Here is a 17751-nt window from a genome sequence, read left to right on the forward strand (position 1 = left end):
CAGTGAGAGAGCCCAGGGAATTTTCGCTCCTTTGTGGATAGGAGACCTCTTAGTGGTGCTCTGAGCTTGCAAGAGGGAAGGAAAGCCAGCATTTTAGGCTGGAAGGGTCTGTGTGTGCAGTATGTAATGGGAGGATTTCTCCAAGCCTCTGCCCACTTAGTTCTGTTACACACCCCAGTTGCATGCATGGCTCTGCCTATTGTTAACTCATCTCTGCTTTCCACCCTGCGGCTCATTTCTCCTTTGCTTTCACACTCAGGTATGGCCAGTTGCTCCCCATCTTACACATAGGTGGTTAGTTTCCCTTTGGCAAAAGTGTGCTTTTGAACTGGTCCCTCCCATTCTTTCTGTTTCCCATGACTTGTTAAAAGCAGGTGGGTTTTGTCTCCATCTCTAGCCTGTGCCCTTGGTGACTGGGTTGCTGGCCATCCCACAGAACTCTCTGCTTGTAGAACAACACATTTGTCTCCCTTGATGACCACAAATTACTCTAGGTAGCTCTTTCCTGAAAATGTTCCTCCACTGCTATTTTCTTACATAAATTTCAGCTAGTATTGAATAGCTAATATTTGCCAAAGGGAAAAGTAGCTCATGTGTTTTATTATTCAACAAAGCAATGAAACAGGCCATCAATAGGTATTTATTGCTTATGCCAGGCATTTGATCTTCCATCACATTGATTTGACCCTTGTGCAGTCTTGGTAACACAGGAGGGAGATGTGAGGTCCTTGCACAGAAAGCTCTGTGACTCTTGTCACCTGAACCTTTGGTGATCTGTACTTCATCCAGCCATATCTTCTTTCCAAGCTGCTTAGAGAAAGTCCCTATGTTGTATGTCTTAAAATTATGTATTCTAGATGTTCCTACTGTTTAAGGTAGAACAAAGCACCACTTGGGCAAACCTGCTCAAAACCCAGTGAGGTGCTGGGACTATTCATTCTCTCAGGAACAGCTATTTGTTTGATAACACATGGATAGCTATCAGTGGGTGGTGGGTCAACAAGGAGATAATTACTGAGTGGGAATGTCCTACTCTGAAGTAGGTTTCTAGCATCTGCTATGATTAGAATTCTGTCTGAGAAGGTTGCCAGAAAAGTTATGTTTCTTGCTACTAGCAAAGAAATCCTATATGCTGTCATATTAAATTTTATATACTATTCGTATCAGGCCAGGACATGATAGATGGGCTTCCTGCAGTATTGAACATTTCAGTCAAAGAGGAGAGGTAAATTTCACATCTTAGGGGTTTGGCATTTTAAGACTCACTTTCCGAAGCCCTGTCCTAGTTTTGTTTTACTCTAGCCACCGAAACTTCACTCTGTTTATCAATTATGAAGACTCATATTTCTATGGTCATACATTAAATACTGTTATGATATAACAGTGATGAATCTGATGATGATTTTGGTGTGAGAGCCAGCTAGTTATTTTTCTGTCTGTTGGTTTTATTTTGTAGCGGTGTCCTTGGCCCTTGCTTTGAATGGAGTCTGCACAAACACTATTAAATTAATAGTGGGAAGGTAAGTTGCAAAAAAATCAAATAACAACTTAGACGCTCAAGGTCATCTACATAGACTCCTTAGCCACTGGACACTGGATGGGGCAGATTTGAGTTCTTCTGATGTTCCCTTAAATTGTGGTCCTTCTGGGGTTCCTGTCTCAGGACAGATGTTGCCTCTCCTTTGAGTTACAAACTCACTCATTTCAGAAAGTGGGAGATCAGTAGTGAGGAAGTGCCCCCTGACTGTACTTTCCGGCGAGCCAAGGCCTGTGTTGGTGTCCACCACGATGCCAGGGCCTTGCCAGACACCCAGTCACTTGTGAGTGTCGGCCTCCAAAAATATATGTAAGATGACTTATTTATTGTTCTCTTTGGGATAAGAGGAATGAATTGGCATTTGAGCTCTGGCTTCTGGCACATTTCTTGTACACCCATGGGAAATGAGTCCTGTTTTCCACTGAGCTTAACTTCTCCCCCAGCTGCTCTGGAAGTGAGCCAGTCTTTGTAGAGACCAATCGTCAAAGCTGCGAATCAAGACTTGACTGCGGCTCCGACTTGCTGTTGGCCTTGGCCAGGTTCTCCCCGCTCAGAACCTCAGCATTCCCTGATTACCTGCTTGGTCAGGGTGCGGGCCGGCAATGAGGGGGCAGAAGGTGGACACAAGTCAGGCACTGCACATCCTGGGGCTACTTGTACTTCCTACCGTCCCTGCTTGGAGTTGCTCTGGGCTCTGGTAGAATGCTGATTCTCAAGCCTGTATGCTCTGAGGTCCCAGATCAGTAGGTGAATAGCCACGCTTGGAGAAATGCTATCTGAGTAGGGGAGAGACAGTATGCCAGCAACTCTGATGGATTATGGATATTTATAAATATTGGTAGATTATTTTGGGGCCTAGATCCCAGAGCTGGGAGGACCAGTGAGTCAGTATGTGGGGACTGTGAACTGTTATGTGCACCAAAGTGACCCCATAGCAGAGCCTTGCCCCTGGCCAGCATTCAGCAAACGCAGATGGAATTAATGTGCAGTGACCCACCACCACATATCTACATGAGAATCCTCACTCGAGTGAGGTGGAAAATCATGGGGTGAAGCATGTCGGTTGAAGAATCCAATTACAGGGGTTCAGAGCTCGTCTTTGCCACTTGTGTGACCTTGGGCAGGAATGTAATCTTTCTAAGCCTTCGTTTTTGTCCCTGTGAAATGAAGAAGGTCCCCAGGGCTGCCCCAGGGTTGTCACAAGCATCGTCTGATGTTGATGAGCTTGCGGTGCTTAGCACTGTGTCTGGTACCCAGTAAGTGCTCACTAAGTGCCAGGCATGTCTGTGGCAGGGGGCCCGACATCAGGGCTGGCTTCCACCCTCTTCTGTAGAGTCTGTCTCCCACGACCTGGACCAGGGGAGCCCTCACGGAGCTAAGCTTTCAGGTGTTCTAGTGAGGTTAAGTGAGACCTGCTTTTCAGGGAAGGGGGATAGGCCACCCAAATTCAAGATGTAGGGACATGAGGGGCCTGGAGTCTTGGATGCTGGAAGCAGTTTATGCATGGCAGAGCTGGAGATGGGGCAGGATCTACCTTTTTCTCTGCCAGCCCTGTGCTTAGGTCCTGCCTGTAAGTCATTCCTCTTAACCCCAGGACCTCACCTTTGGGTAGGTATTGATCTCCTCCTTTTTACAGATGTGGAAACTGAGGCTGGGAGGCTACAGGAAGGCCAGGACACTATGAGGGGGCAGAGCGGGAGTTCCAACACAGATCTTTCTGACCCCAAAGCCCGAGCTTTTCCCAAGACCACCATGTCCACAGTGTTCTCTGGGGAGCTCGGGGCTGTAGGGAGTAGTGGGGGTCAGCTTGGGGCTCGTTTGTGATGGCAGCATTTTATATTGAAAATGTCCATGGTGTCTTTTGTAGACCTCGCCCCGATTTCTTTTACCGCTGCTTTCCAGATGGAGTGATGAACTCGGAAATGCACTGCACCGGTGACCCTGATCTGGTGTCCGAGGGCCGCAAAAGCTTCCCCAGCATCCATTCCTCCTGTAAGTGCCGTGGCTGGGACACCCTGCCCCTCCCTGGTCGTGTTTCCTCATCAGTCTGGGAGTTTAGGTGGAGACAAAGGCTTTGGTACATGAATGTTGAGTACAATTCATTTTTCTTCACTGTTGGGTGGGGTGGTTGGCTTAGAAACAAGATATTCAATGGGACGTAATAAGCCTGTAGATGAGGCCCTGAAGTTTATGAAACATTGTATGTGTCAATTTTCTGAGCTTGGCAGAGTGTGACATGGGACACTTTACCCTTTGGCAGTATGATTGAAGACTTTGGCAGTGCAAAGGAATTCACTGGTTTCCCTTCTGCTTTTCAGTTCAGTGTTCTCTCTAGTTTATTCCTTGGATGGAGGTATGTTGTGTGTGTGCATACCAGTACACAGCATATATGTGTATACATATATACATATGCACACATGCATGTACACATATGCACACACGCACACTGCTAATAGATAGTCTAATTATAGATTGTGCTCTAGGACCAGCCTTCAAGCAAAGCTCTGCCTGGTATTAGCTCTGTGACTTAAGCTCTCTGTGCCTCAGTGCCTGCCGTGTGAGATGGGAATGAGGATGCCTCCGTTACTGGTTGGAGTGGGGTTAAAAGAAGCGATGATGGTCACTGACATTTCTGGAGTGTCCAACATGCCATAATGTTTGGGTGCATTATCTTACTTAATCCACTCAGTATATGTAGAGTGCTTAATAAATAGTGGTTCCCAATATTATCGTTTATTACCAGGTTCCAGGGTATCTGGCCTCATGCCTTCACTCATCCATCTATGTGAACTGAATGACTGAGGTGCCAGACCCTGTGCCAGGTCTTGGAGACACAAAAATGAGACATAGCTCATATCCTGGGAGTCCCCAGGCAGTGACAGATGGTATATTTAGGTTGGTGATTCTGGGATAATTAGTGAAGAACCACAGCCACTGATGACCATGCGGGAGGGGACAGACTGCTCTCATGATCTAAGTCCTTGATTGCCCAGAGGAGTGATCATATTTACCTTTGACAAGCCTGCTACCATGACCTTATCTGTTTTTTCTAAGTGCCTAAGACACACCGATTGTGGTGGAATCAAGGAATAACTGGAGGTCTTTTCTTGCAGAGTTATTTTGCTCAGAGCCATTGGAGACTTGGGCCAGCCAGAAGATTCAGGGTGCCAGGCACTCTTCAGTGAATCACTGTCAACCTGCACAGTAGCCCTGCCAGGCCAGGTTGTCCCCATTTTAAGCATTAAGAATAGTGAGGCTCTAAGAGATTTAGTAACTCATTCAGGGACATTTAGTTGACCTTCCGACCCTGTCTTGGGGCTTTTGGTAGAATGGAGTATTCAGGGTCCACATTCATTTAAATAAATAGCTCATATTTTCCTGTAGTGTGTTGCAAAGTTTAGTGAGTTGAGTAATGGCCTCCCCAAAGGTACGTCCAAGTCCGAGCCCAAGGAACCTGTGCAGATGAGCTTATTCAGAAAAAGTCTTTGCAGATGTAATTAAGTTAATGATCTCAAGATGAGATCAACTTGGATTTAGGGTGGGCCCTAAATCCAATGACTTTAAGAGAAAGACAGGAATATTCGAGATGCAGAGAGACAGGGGAGAAGGACTTGTGAAGATGGAGGTGGACACTGGCGTGGTGCAGCCCCACGCCAAGGAGCACCTGGGGCACCGAAAGCTGGAAGGAACCAGGAAGGCTCTGCTCCCAGAGCCGTCCGAGGGAGCGTGGCCTGCCCGCACCTTGGCTGTGGCCTTCTGGCTTCCAGCACTTGGAAGAATACATTTCTTTTGTTTTCATCCACTGGGTTTGTGGTCATTTATTACAGCGCCCTGGGAAAAGCATACAAGGACTTGGATTGAACCCTTACTGGTTAGTGGGAAGGGTGTGTCTTCAGAGCCACCCAGGTGATGGAGAGGAAGCCCTTTACGGTGTGTGTGTGCTTCCTTAAAATTCCCACTGAAGTGAACGTGGCAGGAGGCACAGCGATGCACGAAGGTGTAGGGCTCCAGGTTCTGTAGGCTTTAGTCATTCCTGTTAAGGCAGAACATCCATTTGGAATCATTTCCTCTCCGAATTTGTCTCTCCTCTCAGTCTCCTTTTGAGCGAGTATCTGTTTGGAGGAGTTGCTGCCGCCAGCTGGAGGGACGCCTGCTGTACCGCGCTGTTGTCTCCTTACAGTCAGGGATTCCCATGCTGGCGCTGTCTAGAGGTACCCAAAGAGGATTCACCTGGGCTTGGCTCCCATCTGCTCTCCCTCTCTGTCCCTGTAGGGTCACTCACATTCTTTGTTGTCTTAGAACATGTTCTAGCCTCCCAAAGACTTGGGGCTGAACTTTCAGGGGCATCAGAATTCAAAGCAGAATGAGAGGAAGCCCTGTGCGAAAACCTTAATTCTGCCTTTCAAATGGTTGACTGAGGACTGTAGCACAGTGTAGTATCTACTGTTGTACCTGAACTTGGGAAGGAAGTAGCTCCCATGTGAGTAATGCAAGTTAGAAGGTGGCTGGACCACAGGGAGTAGGGGCCAGGCCCCACAAAAAAGTTTTTTTTAAGATGCACACCCTCCCTACCAAATGCATTTTCTCCCAGGGCTGCCTGCCAGCTGCCTTGTCAAGTGTGTGGCTGAAGTCCCATCCGTGGTAGACAAGCTTTTTATAGAGGCTATTACCATCTTTTGCTTAAGATGCTACTTAAAGTGTTAGAGGTTTTTACTGCTTGGCAGGCTCAGAATCCTACCCAGTCTAGATTTAGGCTTTCATGAAGGTATTTTCATCTATGACAGGTCAGTGGTTGCCTTGCAGGGAGCTGCCCAATCCACTTAGAAAAATCATCAGTGCAGTTTCTGGATTTCTTATCGTTGCAAATGGGAAGCCTCATTGTCAGTGTGGCTCTTGGCCCCTCAGACGAGGTGGCGGACCTCAGAGGGGTCATGGCAGTGGACTGCCATTGTAATTCACACACCCTGTCTCCCTCCAATGCGATCAGTTGTATAGGTTGCACTTGAATGAGCCGATGGAGGAGAGTCCTGGACCAAGGGATCTCTCCTAAGATCAATTCCCCATGAGAGGGAAACGTGGGCTTGCTTCTGCTCTGTTTACAGATAATTGGTGACTGGAAGGGAGTCGATGTCCACAGATTATCCTGCAGAATGGTTGGTTTTCTTCAAACAGAAGAGCAAGCATTGATTTCTTTTGAAGAAAAAGATCTTGTTCTTTCTTTGCCCTAAGCAGACAAACTGAAGTGCTCATGTGGCAGACGTGGCAAATGGTATGTCTCCACAGCAGACACGTTAAGGGACTTGCTCTGTATGGCAGCCTAAGCCACGCTTATTGGAAAAACAGATCACAGTTTCAAAGAGTGAGTGATTTCCTTCAGAATGACGAGAGGCTTGGGGTTTACAGTGGAGAAAGGCAAGGGAGCTTTAAGCAGGGACATTCTGAAAAGGGAATTGTCTTTCATAACATAATCTTGGCCTTGGACTGGGTATTGTTTCAACTTCCATGAAGAGTATAGATTTCAGAAAAAAAGGGAGGAAAAAATCCCTGAATTGTAAATGCCAGCATGAGGAAACTTCATTCCTGTGAAAGTCGAACTGCTCTGAATGGGGACTTTCCACCTACTTCTCTGATTCCCGTCCACATCTCCCCTGGCCACCTGTAGTACCTGGTGCTCCAGTTCAGAGCTTTGCAGGCCTTTCTCATCAGCACCTCTGTGGGCATCTTAGATTCACCTTTCCTTGGCTGTGCAAGTCAGTAAGCTTCCTGTCCCCTGCTTTCGCCTCATACATTGTGGTGGGCAGCTGGGGTGGTCCTGGTTCCCTTTAAGGCAGATTCTATGTTAATACAGATTCTGTTTGCATTGCTCCTGTTTGCATTAGTCAGGGTTCCCCAGAGAGACAGACCCAGGGGTGTGTGTGTGTGTGTGTACACGGAAAAGGAGAGTGGGGAAGGGAGGGGGAGAAGGAGAGAGAAGAAGAGAGGGAGGAAGGGGTAATAGTTGTTGTAAGGAATTGGCTCACTTGATTGTAGGGCTCTCGAGTCTGAAATTGGCTGGGCAAGCCAGCAGGCTGGAAAGTCAGGCAGGGTTTCTGTGTTGCCTTCTTGAGATAGAATTCCTTGTTTGGGAAACCCCAGGTTTTGCTCTTAAGGCCTTTCACGGATTGAATGAGGCCTACCCACGTTTTGGAGGTTGAGCTCCTTTACTTAAAGTCAAATGGTTATAAATGCTCATCACACCTAAAAAAAATATCTTCATAGCAACATCTAGATTGGTGTTGACAAAACAGATAGGTCCGTGGCCTAGCCGTGACAGATAAAATGAACCATTATACTGTTGTTCTTTTCTTTCCCTATCGTTTTAAAATCAGAAATACCATCATAATGCTCTTAGTTTCATAGGTACCGTATGTTCGAAGGTTTTCATTCTGCCTCAGTGTTCCTTTGATGGCAGAGTCCTTGAGAGTGAAGTGTATACACAGAAGGGTCTTTACAAGCTGAGCATATGAGGGTTTGTTTTTCCTGAAAGAATCTAAATGGGTTTTAACCATGGATCGAGAAGTTATCACAAGGTATCATCTCTGCTAACTGGCCAGGTGTAACCCCACGGAGCATGAATATTCAGGATTATAAGCCATCTGGCTTCTGGAGTGATGAGGCAGGCTTGTGCATAAAGAAACAGGAAAAGGGAAACAGAGGGGACTGACGATTCGTTTCTTTTGTACCATTTAATGAAACTGCTGTCTGGGGGTTTTGTTGGTAGATGGGAATCTTGAAAAATGCCACTTTCTTCTTCTTTGGAAAAATGGTATGAAATGGCATGGCTGCTGAGGTCATTGGTTCGACCAGAACAAATTGGTGGTCATTTGTCTGAGGTCAACTCAATTTGTGTAGCTTCTCTTAAAACCTAGCAATGAAAGCTTCCCGTTCACTATCTTGTCAAAGGACATGACCAGGCTTGGCGAGAGCCCCGCATAGCTTTTTCCCTGGGTGTGTGTTATCCTGCATCTCAAGCTTCTAAGATGATTTCAGAGGTTCGGGAACAAACTGTACTCACTTTGACATAGCTCTTTCATCCAAATGAAGACTCCCCTGAACCTCGGAAAGGCTTGCTTTGGGAGGGCCAAACCCCCAGGGAATGACTGCTTTATGCAGAATCAGAACCTGGTTGCAGCCTGGTGTTGCTCTATCTTTTTATGATGATTACCACCCTCCTCCTTATTGTAGACACTTTTTTCCCAATTGCTCCTCTTTGCCATGGAATTTTAGTGCCACAGGTGTACTGTACATTTGGCTATGTGTGGTGGCTGTGCAAATACACCTGAGATCTTCTCATCACCCCAAGAACCAATTTTCAGCCCCTTGGGGTGATAATTGTCCATGTTCTTGGGTGGTAATTCTCTACTGGACAATTTTGCCCACTAGGGGTCATTTAGCCATGTCTGCAGACATTTTTGGTCGTCACAAGCTGGGGGTGGGGTGCTAATAGCATCTGGTACATAGAGGCCAGGGATGCTGTTTAACGCCCTGCAGTGCACAGAACAGTCCCCACAATGAATAATTATCCAGCCCCCCCAGTGTGAATAGTGCCCAGACTGAGAACCACTATTCTAGGGGAATCAGACAAATATGTGATAGAAATTGATCACTTAGGTGTTAAATTCATCCACTCTCCAAGTTCCTGGTCTGAATAAATAGAATATTTTTAGAAATGAATACTGTCTGATTCATTCAGAATACTCTCCCTTAAAGGCTTGGCTGACTATTTGATTTCTATGAAAAAAAGATCAGGGCCAGATTAAAGGTCATAATTAAAACCTAATGCCTTTTTGCTCTGGTCTTTCTTTTTTAACCTTTTATTTAAAAAAGTCTTAGACATATAAAAGGAAACAGAAGCTTAATGAGTACCTCTGCTCCAGGTACAACATTCTGCCCCTCTTGCTTTTTCTCTGCCCATTTCCTACTGCCATTCAATAATGATGATGATATTTTTTAATATTTTAGCTTTTTAAGGTAAAATTTGCACTGAAAGGCATAACTCATTGCCATTTGCATGCTGACAACAGGCCTACTATGTAACCCATATTCCTGTCACAATATAGAATATCTCTATAACCCCAAAAAGTCCCTTTTTGTCAATTTCCAGGCAGTTTTCATCCCCTCCAACAGCCACTGTTCAGGTTTTCTTTTTTAAACTTCGGATTAGTTTTGCCTACTTTAGAACTTCATATAAATGGAATCACACAGCGTGTTCTTTTTGTGTCTGGAAGCTGTGGCTCAGAATAATGTCTTGAAATTCTTCATGTCATTAGGAGTATCAGTAATTTATGTTTATTTCTGCAAAGTATCCCACTGTCATGAATATTCCACAAATTGTGTATCCATCCTCTCTTTGGGAAACATTTGCACTGTATACAATGTTCTCGAGTCTTCATAAAGCTGCTGTGAACAATGATGAGCAGTTCTTCTAGAGGTCTGTGGCGCCATTTATCTTGTCTAACTAACTGCGAGTGACATTGTATGGTAGAAAGTTGTGTATGTTTAACATTAGAAGAAACTGCCAAATATTTTTACAAAATGCTTGTGTGGTTTTATACTCTCACTGGCGATGTATGAAACTTCCTGGTGCTTCTCGTCTTGGGTAATATTTGCTGCTGTCAGTCCTTTTCAGTTTAGTCATTTTGATATGTAGTAGTTATCTCCTTGTTGTCTTAATTTATATTTCTCTGATGGCTAATGATGTATACATTTTCATTTGCATGTTCGCTACTCACATATATTCTTTGGTGCAGTGGCTGTTCAAGTCCTTCACCCATTCAGTTTCTTTTTGTCTATGATTCATTGGTAGAACCTCCTCATATTCTATTTACAAGCCTTCTAATCTCCCATCAGTGGCTTGCTTATTCATTTTTTTAAAGGTGTCTTTAAATTTTGAGCAGTTTTAAATTTTGATTAAATCTAATTTAGTACTTTTTTCTTTTAGGGGTATTGCTTTCTGTGTCCTTTTTTTTTTTTTAATTTTTAAAAAATTTATTTTGTTATCATTAATCTACAATTACATGAAGAACCATTATGTTTACTAGGCTCTCCTCTACCGCAAGTCCCCCCCACAAACCCCATTACAGTCACTGTCAATCAGTATAGTAAGATGTTGTAGAATCACTACTTGTCTTCTCTGTGTTGCAAAGCCCTCCTCTTTCCCCCACCCCCCACATTGTACATGCTAATCATAATATCCCCTTTCTTCTTCTCCACCCTTATCCCTCCCTACCCTCCCATTCTCCCCAGTCTCTTTCCCTTTGGTAACTGTTAGTTCATTCTTGGGTTCTGTGATTCTGCTGCTGTTTTGTTCCTTCAGTTTTTCTTTTGTTCTTATACTCCACAGATGAGTGAAATCATTTGGTATTTGTCTTTCTCCACTTGGCTTATTTCACTGAGCATAATACCCTCTAGCTCCATCCATGTTGTTGCAAATGGTAGGATTTGTTTTCTTCTTATGGCTGAATAATATTCCATTGTGTATATGTACCACATCTTCCTTATCCATTCATCTACTGATGGACACGTAGGTTGCTTCCATTTCTTGGCTATTGTAAATAGTACTGCGATAAACATAGGGGTGCATCTGTCTTTTTCAAACTGGAGTGCTGCATCCTTGGTGTAAATTCCTAGAAGTGGAATTCCTGGGTCAAATGGTAAGTCTATTTTGAGCATTTTGAGGAACCTCCATGTTGCTTTCCACAATGGTTGAACTAGTTTACATTCCCACCAGCAGTGTAGGAGGGTTCCCCTTTCTCCACAACCTCGCCAACATTTGTTGTTGTTTGTCTTTTGGATGGTAGCCGTCTTTACTGGTGTGAGGTGATATCTCATTGTGGTTTTAATTTGCATTTCTCTGATAACTAGTGATGTGGAGCATCTTTTCATGTGTCTGTTGGCCATCTGAATTTCTTCTTTGGAGAACTGTTCAGTTCCTCTGCCCATTTCTTTATTGGATTGTTCGCTTTTTGTTTGTTGAGGTGCGTGAGCTCTTTATATATTTTGGATGTCAAGCCTTTATTGGATCTGTCATTTACGAATATATTCTCCCATACTGTAGGGTACCTTTTTGTTCTATTGATAGTGCCCTTTGCTGTACAGAAGCTTTTCAGCTTGATATAGTCCCACTTGTTCATTTTTGCTTTTGTTTTCCTTGCCCGGGGAGATATATTCATGAAGAAGTCACTCATGTTATATCCAAGATATTTTTGCTTATGTTTTTTTCTAAGAGTTTTATAGTTTCATGACTTACATTCAGGTCTTTGATCCATTTTGAATTTACTTTTCTGTATGGGGTTAGACAATGGTCCAGTTTCATTCTCCTACATGTAGCTGTCCAGTTTTGCCAGAACCATCTGTTGAAGAGACTGTCATTTCCCCATTGCATGTCCATGGCTCCTTTATCGAATATTAATTGACCATATATGTTTGGGTTAATGTCCGGAGTCTCTATTCTGTTCCACTGCTCTGTGGCCCTGTTCTTGTGCCAGTACCAAATTGTCTTGATTACTATGGCTTTGTAGTAGAGCTTGAAGTTGGGGAGTGAGATCCCCGCCACTTTATTCTTCTTTCTCAGGATTGCTTTGGCTGTTTGGGGCCTTTGGTGCTTCCATATGAATTTTTGAACTATTTGTTCCAGTTCGTTGAAGAATGTTGTTGGTAATTTGATAGGGATTGCATCAAATCTGTATATTGCTTTGGGCAGGATGGACATTTTGATAATATTAATTTTTCCTAGCCAAGAGCATGGGATGAGTTTCCATCTGTTAGTGTCCCCTTTAATTTCTCTTAAGAGTATCCAATAGTTTTCAGGGTATAGGTCTTTCACTTCTTTGGTTAGGTTTATTCCTAGGTATTTTATTCTTTTTGATGCAATTGTGAATGGAATTGTTTTCCTGATTTCTCTTTCTATTGGTTCATTGTTAGTGTATAGGAAAGCTACCAATTTCTGTGTGTTAATTTTGTATCCTGCAACTTTGCTGTATTCCGATATCAGTTCTAGTAGTTTTGGGGTGGAGTCTTTAGGGTTTTTTATGTACAATATCATGTCATCTGCAAATAGTGACAGTTTAACTTCTTCTTTACCAATCTGGATTCCTTTTATTTCTTTGTTTTGTCTGATTGCCGTGGCTAGGACCTCCAGTACTATGTTAAATAACAGTGGGGAGAGTGGGCATCCCTGTCTTGTTCCCGATCTCAGAGGAAAAGCTTTCAGCTTCTCACTGTTCAGTATGATGTTGACTGTGGGTTTATCGCATGTGGCCTTTATTATGTTGAGGTACTTGCCTTCTATACCCATTTTGCTGAGAGTTTTTATCATGTTTTTATCATGAATGGATGTTGAATTTTGTCAAATGCTTTTTCAGCATCTATGGAGATGATCATGTGGTTTTTGTCTTTCTTTTCGTTTATGTGGTGGATGATGTTGATGGATTTTCGAATGTTGTACCATCCTTGCATCCCTGGGATGAATCCCACTTGGTCGTGGTGTATGATCCTTTTGATATATTTTTTGAATTCGGTTTGTTAATATTTTGTTGAGTATTTTTGCATCTACGTTCATCAGGGATATTGGTCTATAGTTTTCTTTTTTGGTGGGGTCTTTGCCTGGTTTTGGTATTAGGGTGATGTTAGCTTCATAGAATGAGTTTGGGAGTATTCCCTCCTCTTCTATTTTTTGGAAAACTTTAAGGAGAATGGGTATTATGTCTTCTCTGTATGTCTGATAAAATTCCGAGTTAAATCCATCTGGCTCGGGTGTTTTTTCTTGGGTAGTTTTTTGATTACCGCTTCAATTTCTTTGCTGGTAATTGGTTTGTTTAGATTTTGTGTTTCTTCCTTGGTCAGTTTTGGAAGGTTGTACTTTTCTAGGAAGTTGTCCATTTCTTCTAGGTGTTCCAGCTTGTTATCATATAGGTTTTCATAGTATTCTCTAATAATTCTTTGTATTTCTGTTGGGTCTGTCATGATGTTTCCTTTGTCATTTCTGATTCTGTTGATGTGTGTTGATTCTCTTTTTCTCTTAATAAGTCTGGCTAGAGGCTTATCTATTTTGTTTATTTTCTCAAAGAACCAGCTCTTGGTTTCATTGATTTTTTTCTATTGTTTTATTCTTCTCAATTTTGTTTATTTCTTCTCTGATCTTTATTATGCCCCTCCTTCTGCTGACTTTAGGCCTCATTTGTTCTTCTTTTTCCAATTTTGATAATTGTGACATTAGACTATTCATTGGGGTTTGATAATTGTGGCATTAGACTTTCCTCTTAAGGCTGCTTTCACTGCATCCCACAGAAGTTGGGGCTTTGTGTTGTTGTTGTCATTTATTTCCATATATTGCTGGATCTCCATTTTAATTTGGTCATTGATCCATTGACTATTTAGAAGTGTGTTGTTAAGCCTCCATGTGTTTGTGGGCCTTTTTGCTTTCTTAGTACAATTTATTTCTAGTTTTATGCCTTTGTGGTCTGAAAAGTTGGTTGGTAGAATTTCAATCTTTTTGAATTTACTGAGGCTCTTTTTGTGGCCTAGTATGTGATCTATTCTGGAGAATGTTCCATGTGCACCTGAGAAGAATGTGTATCCTGTTGCTTTTGGGTGTAGAGTTCTATAGATGTCTATTAGGTCCATCTGTTCTAGTGTGTTGTTCAGTGCCTCTGTGTCCTTACTTATTTTCTGTCTGGTGGATCTGTCCTTTGGAGTGAATGGTGTGTTAAAGTCTCCTAAAATGAATGCATTGCAGTCTATTTCCCCCTTTAGTTCTGTTAGTATTTGTTTCACATATGCTGGTGCTCCTGTGCTGGGTGCATATATATTTATAATGGTTATATCCTCTTGTTGGACTGAGCCCTTTATCATTATGTAATGTCCTTCTTTATCTCTTGTTACTTTCTTTGTTTTGAAGTCTATTTTGTCTGTTACTAGTACTGAAACACCTGCTTTTTTCTCCCTATTATTTGCATGAAATATCTTTTTCCATCCCTTGACTTTTAGTCTGTGCATGTCTTTGGGTTTGAGGTGAGTCTCTTGTAAGCAGCATATAGATGGGTCTTGTTTTTTTATCCATTCAGTGACTCTATGTCTTTTGATTGGTGCATTCAGTCCATTTACATTTAGGGTGATTATCGATAGGTATGTACTTATTGCCATTTCAGGCTTTAGATTTGTGGTTACCAAAGGTTCCAGGTTACTTTCCTTACTATCTAAGAATCTAACTTAACCCCCTTAGTATGCTGTTACAAACACAATCTAAAGGTTCTTTTCTATTTCTCCTCCTTTTTCTTCCTCCTTCATTCTCTATATATTAGGTAACAGATTCTATACTTTTTGTCTATCCCTTGATTGACTTTGGGGAAAGTCAATTTATTTTGCATTTGCCTCGCAATCAGCTGCTCCCCCCTCCCTACCATGATTTTACTACCTCTGGTGACAGCTATCGAACCCTAGGAACACTTCCATCTATAGCAGTCCCTCCAAAATAGACTGCAGAGATGGTTTGTGGGAAGTAAACTCTCTCAGCTTTTGCTTATCTGGAAATTGTTTAATCCCTCCTTCAAATTTAAATGATAATCTTGCCGGATAAAGTAATCTTGGTTCCAGGCCCTTCTGCTTCATGGCATTAAATACATCATGCCACTCCCTTCTGGCCTGTAAGGTTTCTGCTGAGAAGTCTGATGTTAGTCTGATGGGTTTTCCTTTGTATGTGATCTTATTTCTGCCTCTGGCTGCTTTTAACAGTCTGTCCTTATCCTTGATCTTTCTCATTTTAATTACTATGTGTCTTGGTGTTGTCTTCCTTGCGTCCCTTGTGTAGGGGGATCTGTGGATCTCCATAGCCTGAGAGACTATCTCCTTCCCCAGATTGGGGAAGTTTTCAGCAACTACCTCCTCAAAGACACTTTCTATCCCTTTTTCTCTCTCTCTTCTTTTTCTGGTACCCCTATAATGTGAATATTGTTCCGCTTGGATTGGTCACATAGTTCTCTCAATATTCTTTCATTCTTAGAGATCCTTTTTTCTCTCTGTGCCTCAGCTTCTTTGTATTTCTCTTCTCTAGTTTCTATTTCATTTATTGTCTCCTCCACCGTATCCAACCTGCTTTTAATACCCTCCATCGTGTTCTTTAACGATTGGATCTCTGACCTGAAGTCATTCCTGAGTTCTTGGATGTCTTTCCGTACCTCCATTAGGATGTTGGTGATTTTTATATTGAACTCCCTTTCAGGAAGAGTCACGAGATCCATATCATTTAAATCTTTCTCGGAAGTTGTATTAATAATTTTCCTCTGGACAAGGTTCCTTTGGCGTTTCATGTTTGTATCTGGCGGCCTCTAGTGCCCAGAAGCTCTATTCTGGAGCTGCTGAGCCCCTAAAGCAATGTCAGGGGTCGCAGGGGAGCGGTACTGGTGCCTGGGGGTAGGAAAGAGCTGTACCCCACCTTCTGGCTGCTGTGCCTGTCTCCACTGCCTGAGCCAGTGGGGCGGTCACACAGGTATAAGTTTTTGTCCCAGAGCAACCAGATATGGATCCCCGCTTTCCACAAGCAGCCGGAATCCCAGTCTCCCCAGGAACTCTGCCTTTAGTAACTTTCCATGCGAGTCTCATGAAAGCACCATGAAATGTAGGTTTGTGCTCCCAGAGCAGATCTCTGGAGCTAGGTATTCAGCAGTCCCAGGCCTTCCACTCCCTCTCTGCTCTGTTTGTCTTCCTCCCGCCGGTGAGCTGGGGTGGGGGAGGGGCTCGGGTCCCGGGAGCCACAGCTCTGGTACGTTACCCCATTCAGTGAGCTCTGCTCTTTTCTCCAGGTGTGTGCAGTCTGATGCCGTCCTCTTTCCTGTTGCTCTCTCAGGATTAGTTGTGCCAATTAAATTTTCTAACTGTATCCAGTTTTAGGAGGAAGCCTCTGTCTCTCCTCTCACACCGCCATCTTTAATCTGGTTTCACTTTCTGTGTCCTTTTAAGAAATCTTTTCTCACTCTGCAGTTGCAAAGATATCTTCATATGTTTTCTTAAAAAACTATGGTTTTTATTTTATAGTTAAGCTTTTCTCAAATCGACTTTTGTTCATTGAGTGAGATAGAGCTTGAAGTTTGTATTTTTCTGTATCCTTCTTTTTTCCAGCACCATTTATTGAAAAGACTTGCCTTTCACCATTGAATAGCTTTGATGCCTTTGCAAAAATTAATAGGCTGTTATGAATGTGAGTCTGTGTCTGCACTCTATATTCTGGTCATTAATCTGTGTGCCTGTCCTTATGGCAGAACCATGTTCTCTATTGATTGCTGTAGCTTGATGGTAGGTCTTAAAGGCAAGCAGTTGGGATCCTTCATCTTTGTTCTGTTTTCCTCAAGGTTGTTTTGGCAATTACCAGTCTCTGAAGCTGGGGTCAAGGGGAGTGGTAGGTTCTCTGACTGATTCTCATGCCTTAGGACTTGGACACTGGAGACCAGGGTAGCTTCTGGTCTTCTTGAGGGTGAGAAATGCTGATAGCTGGCCCCGCCCAGGAAGATACCATTGTCCTTGACTAGATGGGGGAGGAAGATGAGGGAGCCCTGTTTTCTGGGCTGCACCCACCTGAAATGGGGTTTCCATCACACTAGGCTGGGAGAGAAGGAGGGGGGTATGGATCATGATTCAAATGCCATAGACTCTTGCTGTTCTTACTGAGTTTTAATATATTTTCTTGAATAGATGTTTGCTCCTTCACCGTATGCTTTTAGGACTATTTCCAGAGATTAAAATTATTTTTTAAGAAATAATTTTCCCCAGTTTTGCTTGGGAGTAGGTCCACATAGCTCCTCGCATTGCTATCCTAGAAATGGAATTTCCTATGTCAGTCTTGATTAAATTGTTTTTAAATGTGTACATTTCATCTAGGTTGTTGAATTATTAGTATAAAATTGTTTGCAACATTCCCATACTGATTTTTTGATGTATAGAATCAGTAGTGATAGCCCCTCTTCCATTTCTGTTATACTAATTTGTATTTTCTCTACTTTTTAAAATTAATTTTCCTTGGGATTTATGAATTTTACTAATCTTTTCAAAAAACCAAATCAAAACTTTGTATTGATTTTCTGTATTTTTTTTGTCCTTCTACTTCATTGATTTTGGTTCTTTGAATTGTTTCCTTGTTTTTAATTTGTGTTTAACTTACTCATAAATTTCTAGCTTCTTAAGTT

General features: G+C 42.8%; 1 protein-coding gene across 2 annotated transcripts in view; it reads left to right on the plus strand.

Annotated features, from left to right (window-relative positions):
* PLPP4 (phospholipid phosphatase 4) overlaps nucleotides 1-17751 on the plus strand; it is a 124425-nt gene that overhangs the window by 58547 nt on the left and 48127 nt on the right. The window contains exons 4-5 of one of the 2 annotated variants that reach the window (XM_036898974.2): nucleotides 1457-1520; nucleotides 3405-3529. The exons of the other annotated variant lie outside the window; for it this stretch is intronic. Coding sequence (XP_036754869.1) covers nucleotides 1457-1520; nucleotides 3405-3529 — 189 coding nt within the window. The remainder of the gene's footprint in view (nucleotides 1-1456; nucleotides 1521-3404; nucleotides 3530-17751) is intronic. 2 annotated transcript variants of the gene reach the window in all.

This window comes from Manis pentadactyla, chromosome 8 (assembly GCF_030020395.1).
Source record: "Manis pentadactyla isolate mManPen7 chromosome 8, mManPen7.hap1, whole genome shotgun sequence".
NCBI classification, from domain to species: Eukaryota; Metazoa; Chordata; class Mammalia; order Pholidota; family Manidae; genus Manis; species Manis pentadactyla.